The 18,036-nt window shown below is 43.3% G+C and overlaps 1 protein-coding gene across 2 annotated transcripts; it reads right to left on the reverse strand.

Moving 5' to 3' along the window:
* Positions 1–1,900: 1,900 nt before the first annotated feature.
* Positions 1,901–17,591, reverse strand: rel (v-rel avian reticuloendotheliosis viral oncogene homolog). 2 transcript variants are annotated; one of them, XM_083774771.1, is made up of 11 exons: positions 17,506–17,591; positions 17,129–17,164; positions 16,213–16,352; positions 15,720–15,868; positions 14,659–14,750; positions 10,317–10,457; positions 7,478–7,582; positions 7,063–7,281; positions 5,758–5,823; positions 5,106–5,171; positions 1,901–4,455 (listed from the first exon to the last, which is right to left on the reverse strand). In XM_083774771.1, exons 1-11 carry the CDS (start codon positions 17,510–17,512, stop codon positions 3,413–3,415), a joined length of 2,064 nt encoding a protein of 687 aa, XP_083630897.1. In that variant the 5' UTR covers positions 17,513–17,591; the 3' UTR covers positions 1,901–3,412. The 2 variants fall into 2 exon arrangements, with proteins under 2 accessions (XP_083630897.1, XP_083630898.1); XM_083774772.1 differs by lacking the exons at positions 17,129–17,164; positions 17,506–17,591 and having other exon boundaries at positions 16,295–16,352.
* Between the last annotated feature and the right edge of the window lie 445 nt (positions 17,592–18,036).

Consider the following 18,036-nt stretch of genomic DNA (forward strand, 5'->3'; position numbering starts at 1 on the left):
GTTGTATTTACATGGTTCATTGAACGGGGTTCAACTCCCTGCAGTGCCCTGCTCAATGTGTTGTATTTACATGGTTCATTGAACGGGGTTCAACTCCCTGCAGTGCCCTGCTCAATGTGTTGTATTTACATGGTTCATTGAACGGGGTTCAACTCCCTGCAGTGCCCTGCTCAATGTGTTGTATTTACATGGTTCATTGGTCCATGGTCTCAGAGGTCATTAGAGCGGCGCGCTATAGTGCGCGATTCTTCATCATTGTTGAGGATTTAAAAAAAGGTGAAAATCGCGGAAAAGTGAAGGGCTATAGTCTATGGTGTCGGACTGCATACTGGTCAAGGTAATTTATACTGGTCAAGGTAATTTACACTGATCAAGGTCATTTATACTGGTCAAGGTCATTTATACTGATCAAGGTCATTTATACTGGTGAAGGTCATTTATACTGATCAAGGTCATTTATACTGGTGAAGGTCATTTATACATGTCAAGGTCATTAATCCATGGTCTCGGAGGTCATACAATAGTATGTCGTTTTTTTTCGATTTCGGAGGATTTGAAAAAAAAAAAAGGTGAAAATCGCGGAAAAGAGAAAGGCTAGTCCATGGTCACGGACCGCATACTGGTCAAGGTCATTTATACTGGTCAAGGTCATTTATACTGGTCAAGGTCATATATACTGGTGAAGGTCATATATACTGGTGAAGGTCATTTACTAATCTTATGAAGGTAATTTATACTGCTCAAGGTCAGTGATTGATTGATTGATTGTCGAATTACAGTACATTTCAAGCACAAACTCAATACTAAAAAGTTCCAGCATGTGTCTCCACAGTAAGCTGAATAACAAAGTGTGAATGTAGTTTCTAGGTGAAAGTGATTTTTAAATTTCCCCATTGACATGAATGGGAAAAGGCAAAAATTAACATTCAAGTATTTGTTCCTCGGAGACTGTAATCACTATAGTTACAAAACTTTTAGGGATAATTCAACATTATACCTAAAATTATTTAACCCTAAATTTTTATCGGTCGGCCTCATGGTGGCGCTATAACAGCCCACTTTACCTTTTGGCTTATAACTCTTGAACCGTAGGTCGTAAAACAAAAAATATTTTTTCCCTGGATTCCTTGGGTCATGACGCATCTCCCCATATAGGCCACGCCCATTTCCGCCATGATAGATCTTCCGCCATTTTGAATTTTGTCCAAAACACACTTTTTGCTTTTCCTCCTACAGATTTTGTCCAAATCTCACAGAATTCGGCACACGTGATCTCTGGACCCATCCAATTAAAACTGAATTTTGAAAGTGCGTATCGTTCGGCCGTAATCGTCTTCCGAAGTTAGTAGGAGGGGCCTATATCACAAAAAATGCCATAAATCACGAACGGAATGTCCAATCCATCCCAAATTTGGGATCCATAGGGGGCGCCGCAAATGCGAGAAATGTAACCGTTTGTCGCAAAAACATGAATTTCGGGGGTTAAATCCCCTCCGAATTACTTACGCATGATCTAAGGCGTGACTTGAAATTGTAATTGGCTGGCAATACTAGTGGGAGGGGCATATGTAAGCCACTGCGGCAACCACACTCTGCAATTTTTTTAAATTGCGAATTTTCTAGTTTAGATTATGAGTGCAAATTTCATCCATAAATAGCTATTCAAGTAGACATTGTTTTCTTAGTCTAATTGTTGTTTTAATTTATGTGTTGAGGTGCCACTGACAAACACTGTGCATTAAGGTTTTCTTTCTGTAAACTATATGACAGATCATCTTTGAATTCAAAGTCATCGTCTGAAAGGTATGAAATATCATATAACTGTTGTGCAATACTGTCAATATACAATAAAATGCTTGTGCGCCTGTAGTATGAACAGCACAATAAAACACAAAATGAATTTAAAAAAAGAGATTCATTTTAATTAACAATTGATCGTGTAAAAAAAAACAAATACCAAAGAATCATCATCTGTTTTACAAAACAGTAGTCATTAAGATGGCTAGGCTAGAGGTAAAAGAGTGGCCTGCTGATCATAGAGACAGTAACCCAAAATGCAACGGTTTGAGCCACAGCCATGTCTCCTGTCAAAGTCATTGATCAAGAATAAAAGTAAACTTGAGAAAGACCAATACCAGTCGAAACGTTGTATGTCCTGCCTGTTGTGATTGTGAATAAATACTTGGAGCATTACAAAGTGAGTTGCGAGCCCTTGCTTTTCTTCATGATATCTGTTAGTTTAACACTTTGGCTCAGCACCAAGATCGGAGGATGTGCGCCGTTTTATTTTATTCTGAAAGTCATTGATCAAGACATGGTGTCCGCAACTACTCACATATGTACAGTAACTTAAAGACTGACAGTGTTAAACAAATTAACTTGACTCTTACCTAGTTTTGCATGAGGCTGCTCATTAAAGGTTTAAAATAAAAAGCAAATGGTATGTTCAGACTGGCAGCCCAAATCCTGATCCATGATCCCATGTGTTTTGACAAGATGTGTCAGACTCTCAACGCTTGGACACAGAAACCTGAATTATACTTTGACATACGACTGTCACTCACCGAAAATAGCCGATCTACAAGCTCACAATCCATCGTCATGCAACGTGTTGTGATCTTGTAGATCTGCTATTTTCTATGAGCGAAACGGTCATACAACAGATAAGCATCACTTACACCTAGCCGCTATGTTGTTGGGACGACAATGTCTGAATACAAAATTCCGATCTGATCACTTGCGAATAACAATGTGGACCTAAAGATCAGATTTGAGGAACAAATCAGATTTGCCTGCAGTCTGAACAAAGTGTAAGTATATGGTTAAGGATAATTCTCTAAGCACATGAGATCATTGTTATGACATAGTCATTACAGAGGACATTACACCAGTGTCGTCACTGACTGTGCTTATCCTCACTTCCTCTATGGAAATTTCAGTACCTTGCCCTTTCTTGAGAGCTTTAATAGTTAATTGCTGCTGTCACTCTCAACTACGGCTAAACACATATGTATCTACAGTAAAGAGTGAACAATGACATTGCATTTAGAGCAAATGCCTTGATACAATACCAACGAAACTGCTATAGCAATGTCAACCAAGATATGGCAGCCGAAATAAAAACCACGCACGCGCACACACACACACACACACACACACACACACACACACACACACACACACAAAACAGTCACTCAACCAATCCACAAACCATTAGCTGATATAAATCAAAAGTGAAGCTAGCTCAGCCTGAGAATAATAAAAAAATAGTGAGTAATACATTCATATCTTCGAAAAGTAGATTTGACATATCTCTCCAAGTTCCAGGCATGACTCATACATTTATTCCACCTTGTTTTTTCCTAAAGGAGCTGTTTGTGGGCTTCCTCAATGTGTTCAAACATTTTCATCGTCACTCCTGGTTGTTGCTCCTTGTGGCTCTTATCCAGTCGGCCAGAGTTGCAAAGTGGCCGTCTTGCTCCATTTTGTTGCTACAAAAGGGGTTGTGTAGGTCCTTAAGCGAAGGTATGTTGTCATTACTACTTCTCATGCTATCCATGCTGGTGCCAGTGCTCGTGGGTCTAGGGAGCAGGTTGGTGTATGTGCCACCTTGGCTCTCATAGGGAGACTGCATGTGGGAAGCGTGGCTCTCTTGTAACTGGGGAGCCATGGGCTCCTGCTTCAGCTGGAAGCCGGTCTGGCAACCTCCTTCCACCAGGTTCTTCAAAAAATCCTCATCCTCTTCTAAGAGGGGGAAAGAGCCCAAGCCCAGGGTACCCCCACTGTCTCCGGATCCAGCCCCGTTCAGTCCCTGAACAGGATTGCTTGAACTGAAACCAGCCCAACCCCCCTGGCTGCTCTGGGCCAGGAAGGCCTGGTTCTGGCTACCCTGGATGCTATGGGCCTGGAAGGTATGGTTCTGTCTCCCCTGGATGTTCTGGACCTGGAAGGTCTGGTTCTGTCTCCCCTGGGTGTTCTGGACCTGGAAGGCCTGGAATGCCTGGCTCTGGCTCCCTTGGTTGTTCTGGGCCTGGAAGCCCTGCTTCTGGCTCCCCTGGTTGTTCTGGGCCTGGGTCTCTGAGGCCAAGTCCTCCCTGTGGTGGTGCTGAGGTTGGGACTGAGACTGTGGCCGAGCCTGGCTCAATGCCATGCCCTGGCGCTCCAGCTCTAAGCACTTCAGGTCCATCATGGAGAGCTGGGGTAGAGTGCTACTGCCACTGACATGTGAATATGCAGGCAGACGGCCTGACTGCAGCTGCGATTGGCTCATGGTGCTGGTGGCATTAATCCTGACCGCATCGATGGAGAGTGCTGGGTTGGGGTTTGACCATCCCTGGTTAACAGACATATTAGGTGCTGGTGATGTCATCATTGGGCGCTGAGGGCTTGGCTGGTAAGTCGTGTTAAATGCCGCAGATTGTTGCCGTGACATCGAGGAGGAGAACATGTTGGGTTCTGGAGAGTAAAAGATATTGTGAGTTTGTGCCAAAATGAGAAAATCTTGAAAGTAAAAATGTAGAAAATGCTGATCCAAGTTGATGTGTGTGCAATGACATTTAACCCATTTTGGGATGGGAACCCCTTTTGGTGCATTATGTTATGATTTAGCTATTGAAAAATAGCAGATCTACAAGCTCATAGCACACCACCGAGTGGCGCGCTACAAGCTTGTAGGTCTGCTATTTTAGAACGACTGACAGCTTTTTCAGAAAACTGTCAGGATGTAGAAGACATTTTTTGAATCTGATCTCAGGTCAAAATGGGTTAAGGGATATTGTAAACTTGTAAAGCGAGGCAGTCATTGTTGAAAAGTGTAAATTTTTCCACTTTTTACACAGCTGCTTGTGAACAAAATGTGTAATCTGACACAAAATGTTGATTCCAAGCTCCTATCCTATGTCCATAGGAATGTAAACTAAGCCAGAAAACTTTGTCTGTTATTGAGATCATCTTTCTGCTATCAGAAAATAACAGACAGCAGAATGCTTTGACCAATCTGAAGTCTCATTATTCAACAACACCACGTTATGATGGTATTTAATGACTGCGTGTTACGATGAATGCAATGTAAAGGTGATCATTAGGAGCATTGTGTTTCTGTCTACCTTTTTTCATAAACGCGGGCATCATGGACGTCGGATGGACTGACTTCGGTCTTGGAAATGGAACAGCTGAAACAGAAGGTGGAGAAAAAAAAACGTTTACAGTATTTGTACAAACCATAGGCACAAACTCGCACACATTTTAACACCCATAATGCACTGTATCCCTCTTCTTTTTCTTTTCAAACTCTTTTTCTTTTCGTTTTATAACAGTATGCGTGTCAAGTCACAGATTCATAGAAAAAATTAAATTAAAACATTCGATTTTAGTATCAGTGACTGTGGGGTAAACAAACGTACTGTATAAATCACAGAGATCGTGGGCAGACATATTAAGAAGACTGTTATTGTACATAACATGGCCCTTCAAGACAAAAGAAAAATTAAAAATATTTTACATACATACATTTTTAGTATAGCCAATTCCCAATTCCCCAGCCTCTCTACAAATACTCCATCTCTGCTAACCCCCACAATCAGTCATTGGGAGGGTGAAGAAAGCCTCAGGTCTCCTCCGATACCCGGGCCGTCAAGCCAACATCTTCTTTCCACCCGACAGTGGAAGGTCTCACTAGGGGGGCGTAACGCATGTGGAGGTACACGCTATCCCCCCCACCTCCTCCCTCCCCTGAACAGGGCACTGTATCCCTCTTACCGTTCAATCCCGAAATCTTCATCAAGTGTTCTCTGGTCCTCTTCTTCTTAATGCAGCCATATGGATCTATAGAAAACACCAAATCCACTATTATTTAACCACTTTATTTGCCTTTTTCACCCCCGCATATCTCTCCAAGGTGGCCTCACAGACCCCTACAAAACCACTTCTAACTTGGCATAACTCTATTTTGGGCATGTCATTAATAGATGAAATGAATAGGCTATTCATCTATATGACGACATACAGTATTGTAACCTCTGTGGCCAATGTGTTTCTATGTATTTTGGTTTCAATTATGATGTGCTGTCTTATTTTCTATTAATCTGCTGATATATGTTCTATAAGAAGCCATTGAGCTATTATTTCATGTTCATCATATGTCTGTGGATGTGGTGCATATTATTGCTGTGAATCTAGCAGTGATTGAGAAACCCCGCCCAAGACTCACCTATCAGACTAGACTGATTGTGTGAATGGCACTCACAATGTTTGTGGCACCTGAGGAGTGCATGTGGCTCTGTCAGAGCAGGGTGAACAGAGAGAGAGAGAGAGAGAGCCGTGCTACCACTGGATGAAGTGAACATTTCTATTGTGGATTATTGGATTTCTTGGATGAAGACTTTCTATTAAAGGGTTAGAGTTAAAGGGTAAGAGGTGACTAAGGGCAGATTCACACTATGGACCCAGGTGTGCACTCGGGACCACTTGGCAGATGTTGTGGTAGTGTGAATGCTGCGTACCGCTCCCCGGAGCAGATCCCCCAACCATTCCTGGGACCGCATGGAGGTAGTCTCAGGACTGATTGAAGTGTACTCGGATATGAATCGATGCAATGTGAAAGCATTGAATACAATTGAATGAAGTGTACTGGGGTCACGGGTGCGGAAGAATCAAGGCCAATGTGAATCATGGCCAGCGGGGACCAGGCAATCGTATTCGGGAACAGTTTGAATCAAACAGACTCAGTGTGAATCTGCCCTAACTTGCCACACTCACTGCATAGACTGGTTTGCATTTTGCTTTCTTTGGACATTTGGGTTTAGTTTATAAAAGAGTGCCAGGACGCAACAACTGCTGAATATTGATATTCTTATATTATATTTTACAATAAACCAGTGCATCAAAGTTATATATTGTTTCGGTTTAATACATTTCAGCTCAACTAATTTACTGATTCTCTTACCCACCACCTCCCTCATTTTTGCTATAATTGGTACTAATTATTATTATTGCAACCATATGGTTCAAGTAGATAAATTCAGTTCAGAAGCATTTTGTTTTGAGTGCATATTGCCTTCTCACCTTTGTCATCGGGAAGATAGCGGAACTCCATTGGCTCGCTCACTTCCTGATCAGTAGGTCGGCGCAGCTGCATGCGTACGGTAACCGGGGCAGTGATTGAGAGGTCGTAGTAGGGCGGGCTCTTGAAGACAATAGCCACCTGGCGATGGACGTCGGCCTGGGAGAACGAGCCCTTGGCCTCCCAGCCGTCAAGGGCAAAGAAACGCACTTCTATGTCATCTGGAAGATGATGGGATGAAGGATGAAACAAATTAATGAATGAACAGGACAGGAACAGGTGAATGCTAGAGAGTATACATGAATAATGATGGATGGATAAATGAAAGAGGGGAAACGATATCCAGGTGAGAATGCTCTCTGTTCTACAGCAAATCAAGTGTCAAAGCCCACTGTACAGTATACAGTATATGTTTACCTTTCTGTACTTTGTCACACAGCAAGAAGACCTCATCCTCGCCCCTGACACTTCCACTGTTCCTGTTGACACGACAGATTCTGAGCTCAGCGGTATTGGGGGCCCCTGATGAAGAAAGGACACACACACACGCCGAAACACACGCACACACGCACGCACACACACACACACACGTGCGCGCATACACACGCGCACACACACACACACGCACACGCACACGCACACGCACACACACACACACACATTTTAATGCTTAAGAGACCATGAATCTCCACCAGGAGGCATTCCTGATGTAAGGTTTGCAATGATTCTAGACTAGAGGCATGAAATGGTAGGGCGGATTACTGTACCAATTGGACTCTTTTGTTTTCTGCCCTCTCTCTCTCTCTCTCTCTCTCTCTCTCTCTCTCATACACATTCATTGTCCACCATGTACGTTTATTGCTACTAGTGTTGATGATATCTTTGTTGTATATTATTGTATGTCATCAAATATCTTGATGCATTGAACACACGGAACCACAATGGAAATGAGCCCTTAGGGCTTTTTAGTGTTATCCCTTTTAGCATCGTTGTATAATCTTGCGATTTAAAATGTAAGTACCGGGTGTTCGCTGGCCACGTGATTCAAAATGTAAGTACCGGGTGTTCGCTGGCCACGTGATTCAAAATGTAAGTACCGGGTGTTCGCTGGCCACGAGATTCAAAATGTAAGTACCGGGTGTTCGCTGGCCACGTGATTCAAAATGTAAGTACCGGGTGTTCGCTGGCCACGTGATTCAAAATGTAAGTACCGGGTGTTCGCTGGCCACGTGATTCAAAATGTAAGTACCGGGTGTTCGCTGGCCACGTGATTCAAAATGTAAGTACCGGGTGTTCGCTGGCCACGTGATTCAAAATGTAAGTACCGGGTGTTCGCTGGCCACGTGATTCAAAATGTAAGTACAGGGTGTTCGCTGACGACGGAGCGGTTGCCTCTGATCGGCCCCCCTCCCACTAGTACTAGGGCGGGGCTTCACTCCGCCCTGCTACTAGTAGGAAGTAGTAGGGTGCCCGTGGGGGGCGGGGCATTCTCACGTTCTAATAACACCTCGCTCGCTGACCCATAGAGGTGGCATCAATCAGCTGACAATCAGCATATAGTATCAGGAAAGAGACAACAGATTGGTCTCTCAACCGTGTATGGGTTGAGAGACCAATCTGTTGTCTCTCTCTTGCTGATTGTCACACATGACGCATGACTTCCATTTTTTAACATTAAATTCAACAGGTGTGTGACGTGTGTCAAACAAATTCATCCAGTCAAAATATGTTATTTTCAAAACCGGAATGCTCGTTCAGCAACTGTGCATGACTGTGACTTTAAGATGGTGCTGTGTTAAACAAGTAAGACGCGCAAACGCGGGAAGCGAACGCAGCTCGTGTGTGTGTGTGTGTGTTTGTTTGTGTGTGTGTGTGTGTGTGTGTGTGTGTGTGTGTGTGTGTGTGTGTGCTACAGCTGCGCCCTGTGTGTGTGTGCTACAGCTGCGCCCTCTGGTGGCGGGCGGGTGGTGTCACAGCGGGACAGACACACAGACACACAGACAGACAGACATGATCTGCAGGGTCTCATAGTTAGTGCTCATTGCATTCGCAATCATTGCATTCGCAACTACATTAGTTTTGGTGGATCCTTTGTGGATTGCCAGCAATATAAACTTTGCTAAGGTACATACTTTGCTATTTATTATCGCTATTTTGTCAGCGCTTGGGTATCAGGTACGGTCGCCCGTAAACCATCTCACCCCTCGATTCTATCCGCCGACCTCACACCAACGGTGTCGGTGCCGCGGTTCTTGTATTCTTTATTTTGTTTTACTAAGAATAAGGTTAGAAATAAGTTTAGGGTTAGGTTTAGGCATAGTTTTACTGAGGCTAAGGTTAGGAATAAGGTTAGGTTTAACCGTTTAAGCATAATTTACTTAGGTTACTTTAGGAATACCAGGCCGCGCAGTTCCGCCGGCTGTACGCCCGGGGACTATCTTGACTATACCAGACTATCTTGGTGGCATAATGTCTTATTAATGTGTTGTTAACACAGCATGAGCGACTCAGCAGGTGATAGTTTAGTGTGATATATTTCAGGGGCCTCAAAGGGAATGCTTTCAGTTTGGAGCTTTCAAGCCTAACCAGGTTGAGTCACATGTCACATGCTTGCTGTCAGAAGAGGAAGTTCGCTATGGTTACTGTCCTGTTTGAGGGTTAGTGAGTGCACTGAACTTCCCCTTTCTGTGCGTGTGAGGAACACTGAACTAGTTTCTACATCAGACACACACTGTTGACTGACAAAGTAAACACACCGGCACACAACACAGGTAATACATGTGTGAGCATCAAACGTTTACAATCTAGGCATTTAGCAGGAGCTCTCATCCAGAACTTGTTGTACACTCTACACATACTACTGTACATGTACACGCACGCCACACGCACACACACTACACAATGCCAGTTCACACATGCGTAAGTACCTCTCGCACCTGTCTTACACAAACACACGAGCAGAGACGGAGGCACACACATCCAATAATTGCTACACTTCCGTACACACCTACACTTGTAAGCACACCTAAATATTCAGTTTCACTCTGCTCAACTTCTGATTCTGATCATTCTTCTTAATATTAGAGCTGGGTAATTTTCATTGTTTTTGGAACTTATTGGACAGTTATTTACCATGCTTCTTTCTAATTAAGTATTAAGTATTTTTATATTCTGGTATTGCTACTTTCAATACTTTATTAAGTTTGCTTACTTCTAGAGTAAAAACGTGTACTTCCGTCGACACTAAGCCACTCACTGTTGTCGTAGACGGGGTTGGTGACGATGGGACCAAGAGGCCGGGTGCAGTGTCCGCTGTCGTCCTGGAGGAACACCTGGATGCACAGACGCACCACATTCAGATCATACTCCTCTGTCTGTAGCAGCTGCTCACGGGGCACTGATGAGGTCACACAAGAATTTACAATTTAGGCATTTAGCAGACACTCTTAATCCAGAGCGATTTACAGTAAGCAGGAACAACACATGTTAATACACTGACAGACTGACTGACTGACTGACTGACTGACTGACTGACTGACTGACTGACTGACTGACTGACTGACTGACTGACTGACTTGACTGACTGACAAACACAGCCTTTCTATTAAGTAATTTCAAGTCACTTGGCAATTTCGGAATGTATCAATCATTAAGGCAATAGATTTTTTACACTACAAATGTGGAGTATACACTCATACAGTATATAATAATAATAATAATTTCAGGGCACTCAAGGTCGCCGTACAGGTGAAAAACAGTTGATACAAAAGCACAGTTAAGAGGAAAACAAAACTAGGGCACAGCTTGCAGCAGAAGACACTCTTGACCCCATGGTGGTACACACACATAAGCACACACACACACACACACACACACACACGCTGGCATGCATGTGTACACGCATGTATGTGTAGTTGTGTACACATGCAAACAAGAACAGAGAGGGAGGTCAGCAAGAGTCGATAGTGTATATGTACAGTATGTATACCGGTATGTACTACTGTATATATGATCGTGTGTATATATCCCTCAAATTCTAGTGCTCATTCTCTGTCTCTCTATCTCACATATAGTCCTCTTCAATGTTGAGGGCATTTGAATCATGAAGTAACGTATACGTTCTCGTGAGTCGTGATCGTGTCTGTGAAATCTGGAGGCTGCTCACTTTCAGCACTTTGGCAACTTTGGATCAACTAGAAACTAGTGTATGTCTACATATGCAGCATCAATACGATATCACTTAACAGATACATACAGCCATATCTTACCGAGAGACACCCTCCCACGCACACACTGGGTTTCACATCTTCCCACTTCTAATCTCCTCTGCTACTAGTCTCTGCTCACACTGAGGCACTGATGTGGGGGCTATTTTGCCACAGTGATGCTCAGTGATGTCACATTGGTGGAAAGCAGTGGGCAACGTGTGTGCGTGCACGTGTGCGTGCGCATGTGTATGCAAGGCAGGCCTCGAGAAATTAGACTCTCTGTGACGGTGGTGATGACGACTCTTGACATGTGTGACAGAGAGAGCAAGAAAAGGGTGATCGTGGGGGGTGAGGGTATTGAAGTAGAGGACCACACCTCTATCCACTAAAACGTGTGGAGTGTCCCCATGTTTTTCTTGGATAATTTGGTGAGTTGGCATTCAGTTCCTATAGCAGGACACCCACATCCAGACAGACATTAGATGAGTCCCACCCGTCCCTAACCCAACATAGCCTATACTTTATTCAAGAATGCACTTAGAATACCCAAAATATTGTCCATCGATAGTTGTGCTCAATTAACAAAGGCATTGCAGAATGGTGAATGTTGTTAAAGTGTTAACCATCCCCCAAGTGAGGAGAAAGTAATGTAGGCAGCTGTAGAACAGATAATCCTGATGGAAAATAGCAATAAGGCTCTGTTCCTCAGTTTTTACTAATTATACAAGGGAACAAAAGCTGCTGTTTTTATATTGGGCCATATATGGTCATTGACAGTGGAGACAGCGGTGGAGGTGGTGAGTGGTTGGTGTAAACGCGTATACAATGTGTGACAGAAGGGGCGAGGAGGCAGGTATCAACCTCACTACTGTCTCCACTCTGCATGTGTGACTCATGACCCTGAGCTTGACTGTGGGACAGGTTCACGTCCCTTTTTGTTTTCTTACAATTACATCATCTCATCTTGCTTTCCTTGTTCTTTTAATTGCATTGCAATCCAGCATTAGCTCTAATATTATCTTGTGTAATATTGTATTGATGTTTTGGCACAGTCTTGCAAACATGCTATATTAACATTTCTCTGCTTGTACTAGCATCAATGTACTAGCCACCTTGTATGCCTATGCCCACAACCATTCCCCTTTCAGTATAATTTTACATAAATGTACAAATAGTGAAAATAGTGTAATAATTTTACCTACTTTTGTGGGACACTTTATGAAGATTACGAGAAAAATTTTAATGAATAGAAAAGTAGAAATATGGAGACACAAGGTTTCTGCCTGACAGCAACTATGTACAAGTGAGTGACAAGAATGTAAATTCTTAAGGTTTCTGGCACATATTAGATGGATAATGCCACCAGGCAGCAACTAAAAGAGTCAAGGTCAAGGACAAAGTTAAATCTTTGTCCCCGATTAGTGATGATTGATGTTGCCACTACATCTGCATACAGCCACGTGCCACCTTACACTATGAGACATCAACGAAAAGTGAGATGACACAACTGCTACTGGTACAACTGCTAAAGTATTCATGACCATGTTTATTAAGGTAATACAGTCTAGGTGAAGTTGGGCCCAAATACATGGACAGCGCCACAACAGGCCATTATATGAACTTTCAGGAAGTCAAGATTCCTACTGGCTTCAGACACTATTGGCTTCACTGCCCCCCTGGACCACACACACTCACACAAACCATGTTAAACTTCCGCATTGTTACAATAATATCTGAGGTACCATGACAATGAGACTGGAGGACAACATTGCTTCAGTGATAGAACGCCTGCACTAGCTGGATCAATGCTGGGACCTCAGTGATTTTGGACTCAAGTGGACTGTAAACAGGAAGTGACAGGGTGGAGTGTGGAGGGCAGAAAGAAGTGTGTGTGTGTGTGTGTGTGTGTGTGTGTGTGTGTGTGTGTGTGTGTGTGTGTGTGTGTGTGTGTGTGTGTGTGTGTGTGTGTGTGTGTGTGTGTGTGTGTGTGTGTGTGTGTGTGTGTGTGTGTGTGTGTGTGTGTGTGTGTGTGTGTGTGTGTGTGTGTGTGTGTGTGTGTGTGTGTGTGTGTGTGTGTGGTGGGGGGCTTATCTCTCTGTAGAAAGGAAGCAGTCGAGTTTCACTGCAGAAGTGAGCTGAAGGGAAGCAAGGTTTTGGGGAATATGAAATTACTCCCGTCTCCCTGTCACGTCCTCTCATAGATAGTGAACTATATGGTGCATAAGGGGTTTAACCTTGTTGTGTGTCTGTGTGCAACCTCTACTGTATTGCCCATCTGTAATACCAGTTACATGTGTAAATCTGAAGTGTAACCTACCCTGTCTCCTGCCAGTATACCATTTCTAGCCCTTTTTTCATATATATTTTTCATATATATATATATATATATATATATATATATATGGCTAGCTGCCAGAAATTTAAATCAGAGCAAAGATTTTAGCATTTCTTTCAACAAATACAAATCATTCATGCATTTCTCAGTTCACCCCGACGCCATAGAACTTTTGTTGCTCATGTTCCTCCTTGTCTTTTCCCTAACAAACCTATAAAGTGCCATTCCTTACTTTTTATCATGGTCTCAGAGCGTGGGGAACCCCCTAGCCCCCCCCCTCCTCCTCCTCCCCCTCCTCCTTTATGAATCCTGCATTCCCAGATCTCACGTGGCATCCTGCAATGGGCTGAATTGAGCAACTGTGAGAGAAGGAATGGGGAAGTAGCCGAACGCCTGTTTGTACATGAGAGAACCGCTATCTGTCTGTCTGTCTGTGTCTGTCGGCGTCCAGGGACTGAAAGCACGAGGGCATTTCTTTTTTAGAAAGGGTGGTGGTATAGAGGGCAAAATCAACCTCTATAGGACTGGGAAATGTCTGGGACCAGGTCCGATTTGTCAATAATTAGGTTTTGTGTTGACCTGGTTTCAGATTCAGCATGGTTTACACTCTACAAAACCTTCGGATACAGCACATCATTTATCAAAGAGACTATACGTAAAATCTGGCAAATATTCCCCTGTGACTATCCAATCCCTTTGTCAAGTTCATATAGAAATAGACAGTTGGCCCAGGCCGTAGCGTAACGGTCTGGGCACCGGACTGGTAATCCAGTCGCAGTGTGTCGCGGGTTCGACTCCCGGACCCGACACGGCCTTTACTGCATGTCATCCCCCCATCTCTCTCCCGTTTCCTGTCAGCCTACTGTCTGTCCCTTCAAAAATCAATAAAAGGCGTAAGCCGCAAAAGAAATATCTTAAAAAAAAAAAAAAAAATAGACAGTTGTGGAGGTAGAACAATACTAGACATAGAATAGACGTAGACATTGAGGTTAGAAGTAGATGTAGAGGCAGAGGATGGGGTAGAGGAAGTAGAGGTGGGGACCAGGTGGACTCACCACTGAAGGGGTTGATGCCTCTGGCCATCCTCTGCATGATGGCCTCTTTCACCTCCTTCCTCCTCACACATTGGATGCCCAGATTCTGGAATCTGTATGAACAAATAAGCAACTAAGTGCTGAGAAATGGAATTACACAACATAGCCACATAACACTTCTCCAACAGGTGAGTGCTAATCCACTGGTCCCAAGAGTTAAATTATTTTAATCCCTAGTTTGGATCAAATGTATATTTCGTATTGACAATGTGTGCTGAGATAATAAGTCTAAATCAGATCCACTTGACTAAAAGTTTGTAACTTTTGGGACCAGCCTGATGATGAACTAATCATAGGATTGGGAGGAAGACGTAGACCAAACAGTATTTGCAAGTAATACTTTAGTTTTCTCTCTAGGCAAGTGGGAGAAGGTTTTAGACAATCCAAAGAAAGCGTTTGAGTATTTTATTATCTTTTTATATGATCGACAAATTAACTGGCACTGTGGATCATCAACATGCCGTAAACTAAAGCTAACACGTCCTCCAACCTCCAATATGATGGCCTGCAAGCACATGCATATAGACACAGGCACATACACAAACACCCACGTGTACACAGTACACACACACACACACACACACACACACACACACACACACACACACACACACACACACACACACACACACACACACACACACACAGAGCCTCTTCTCTCTAGTACACAGCAAATAAGGGTGATGTCACTTGGGGAATTCCCATATTGGTCTCCTCGTCAGAGAGATGCTTGTGTGTGTGTGTGTGTGTGTGTGTGTGTGTGTGTGTGTGTGTGTGTGTGTGTGTGTGTGTGTACTTATATACTGTATGAGTGTATACTCCAAATTTGTAGTGTAAAAAATCATCCTGTCAATCTATTGCCTTAATGATTGATACATTCCGAAACTGTCAAGTGACTTGAAGGCTACAATGATTGTGTGTGTGTGTGTGTGTGTGTGTGTGTGTGTGTGTGTGTGTGTGTGTGTGTGTGTGTGTGTGTGTGTGTGTGTGTGTGTGTGCGTGCGATAAGAAAGTGAACTCACGCGATGACCCTACGTTCGGGGCCAAACTCTGCCTCGTAATAGCCATCTTTGCAGTCCTTCCCCACCAAATCATGTGGGTGGGGCCTGTATGGCTCATTTTTCGTCACCAAGGTAACACGCACTCTTCCCTTACCACAGTAATTAAGGATCTAGAGAGGAGATTCGAAGAGGGGAGATAAAACGCTTATATCACCAAAAAAACAGAACTAATTTGGCCTCACAATCCCATAAGCAGCTCTTTTACGATGATGCTACTCATTGGCTGTCAAGTCCTTTACCTAAAATTACTTATTACAGTAGGCCTTTTTAGTCTACATGCACACACGCACGCACACACGCACTTACACATTTTTTTTTTTTTTTTTTTTTTTACATTTCTTCATTCTGTATAAAGAAAGTTAAGGAAAATGTGATGTACATTTAATTACATTTAATTAATTGTGAGACACAATTGACTGCGTTAATTGTGCCGCATAGGAGTGGCCTCGCTCACCTCAAGACTGGGGTAGGTCCTGTTGTTATCGGAGCTCCGCTCTCCAGGGATGCTGCCGGCGGAGCGACCCTCACATTTGTACCTGAAGCGCATGCCCCTCTGCTTGGGCTGCTCAAAGATCTGGATCTCTGGCTCAGTCACTGCATGCAGGCAGAGAGAGAGAGAGAGAACAGAGCTGAAGGGAAAGCATGGATGCGGGGGCGAGTGCAGGGATGGAGACAGTGGCATCACTTCCCCTGGGTGGAAGTACAATTGAATATCATGTTTTGTATTCAAATTCTATGTGGCGCTACTCATCATTAGGAGGGAAGGGCTCCTGTGACCTAAAAGCAGGTATACAACTTTAGATGCTTTGCAGGACAGGAAGGATCCACAGACAATAAAACAAGTCATGTTGCATTTTTAATCAGTCACATGATATGTCCAGTCTTTCTCATGTTTCGTTTAATTTACTGAAGTATGCAAGGCTGTTCTGCTGTAGATTCACATAACCGTATACATAATATAGGGCCTACTGTATATATAAGTGATTTTTAAATCAACCCATATTCTAATTATAGAATTGTTTAAAACCCATTTTAAAACGTTATAAACTAATAAAACTGTTATTGTGATAATGATGGATGAAGCACACCAGCACTTCTGTGTGTGACTGTGTGTGTGTGTGTGTGTGTGTGTGTGTGTGTGTGTGTGTGTGTGTGTGTGTGTGTGTGTGTGTGTGTGTGTGTGTGTGCATGTCTGTCACACATGCATGCTCGCACACAGTGTGACTTGCTTACCAACAGGATAATTGAGGAAGTGAAAGTGTGTTCTAGGTACTCAGCCACAGATTCAGAGATACCGTTGGTTTATGTGCCATTTTATGAGCTTTGAGTGTGGAGGAAATACATAGTAGTGTTACTAGTAAGTTACTTACATATAGGTTGGCCCCCTAGCAAGGACGGAATGTAAACTGTGGGGGAGAGAACCATAGAGATCACTTTCCGTGAATCCGTGTGCAGTCATCCAACACAACAAACATCATTTAACATAAAGGCATAAAGCAGTTGCACAAAGTACAAGTAAAGTGACGTATAGCCTGTACGTTTAAAACTAAATAAAAAAATTGAATTCGGAAAAAGTCAGCCTGTAAATTACGAGGTTTGTAACGAGTTCGACCTTAAAATGCAGTGAGTGACATGTTCGTCGAACATCATTCACTTATTCATCTCAATAAATCTCACCAACTATCGCCAGATTCCTTTCAACATTTAATCGCACAAAAAACACATGTTAGCCTACTAGCCTACTCACCGTCCATGATGATGTGTGTCACTCTGGGTTTGGTTATTGTCTGCTTCAGACACTGAACTGAGTGAGTGAGTGACAGCGTACTACAGTAAAAAATTAATATTTGTAGAAAGAGAGAGGGACTCTGCCGAGCGCCCGTAGCTCGCCCAGTGGGAATTCCCCCTGGGCCCCGCCTCCTTTATCCAAACTGACCAATGAGAATTACGAGCGCTTCACAACAGCGTGCGTTGAATGAAATTACGTCATCATCAGTGGTAGAAATGCAGGGGTTGCGCATTATTTTTTAACTATTATGGGTTGCAAACTTGCACCCTAGCTGGTTGCACGAGGGCTGCAACTTTTCACAAACCTTGGGGTGGTTTTTGGTGACGTGTAGGCTACCGCACATTTAATAAGCTTAGACCAAACTTTTTAATTTCAAGGACTTTCAGACTCAGAGATACAGACATGTAGCCCTGCTGGCCTATGAGGATCTCTAGCTGGACTGGACTCCACACTGGGTTAAACGAAACCCATCCAGGATTTAGGGGGGTG

Source organism: Protomyctophum parallelum (genome assembly GCF_964188405.1).
Source record: "Protomyctophum parallelum genome assembly, chromosome: 10".
NCBI lineage: Eukaryota > Metazoa > Chordata > Actinopteri > Myctophiformes > Myctophidae > Protomyctophum > Protomyctophum parallelum.

Coding starts and splice junctions, on each gene's coding strand:
- rel (XM_083774771.1), bottom strand. Junction 7,583..10,316: donor CAACCCCGTCTACGACAACA/GTGAGTGGCTTA, acceptor TTTCTTCATCAG/GGGCCCCCAATACCGCTGAG. Junction 4,456..5,105: donor GCCCGCGTTTATGAAAAAAG/GTAGACAGAAAC, acceptor TTTACTCTCCAG/AACCCAACATGTTCTCCTCC.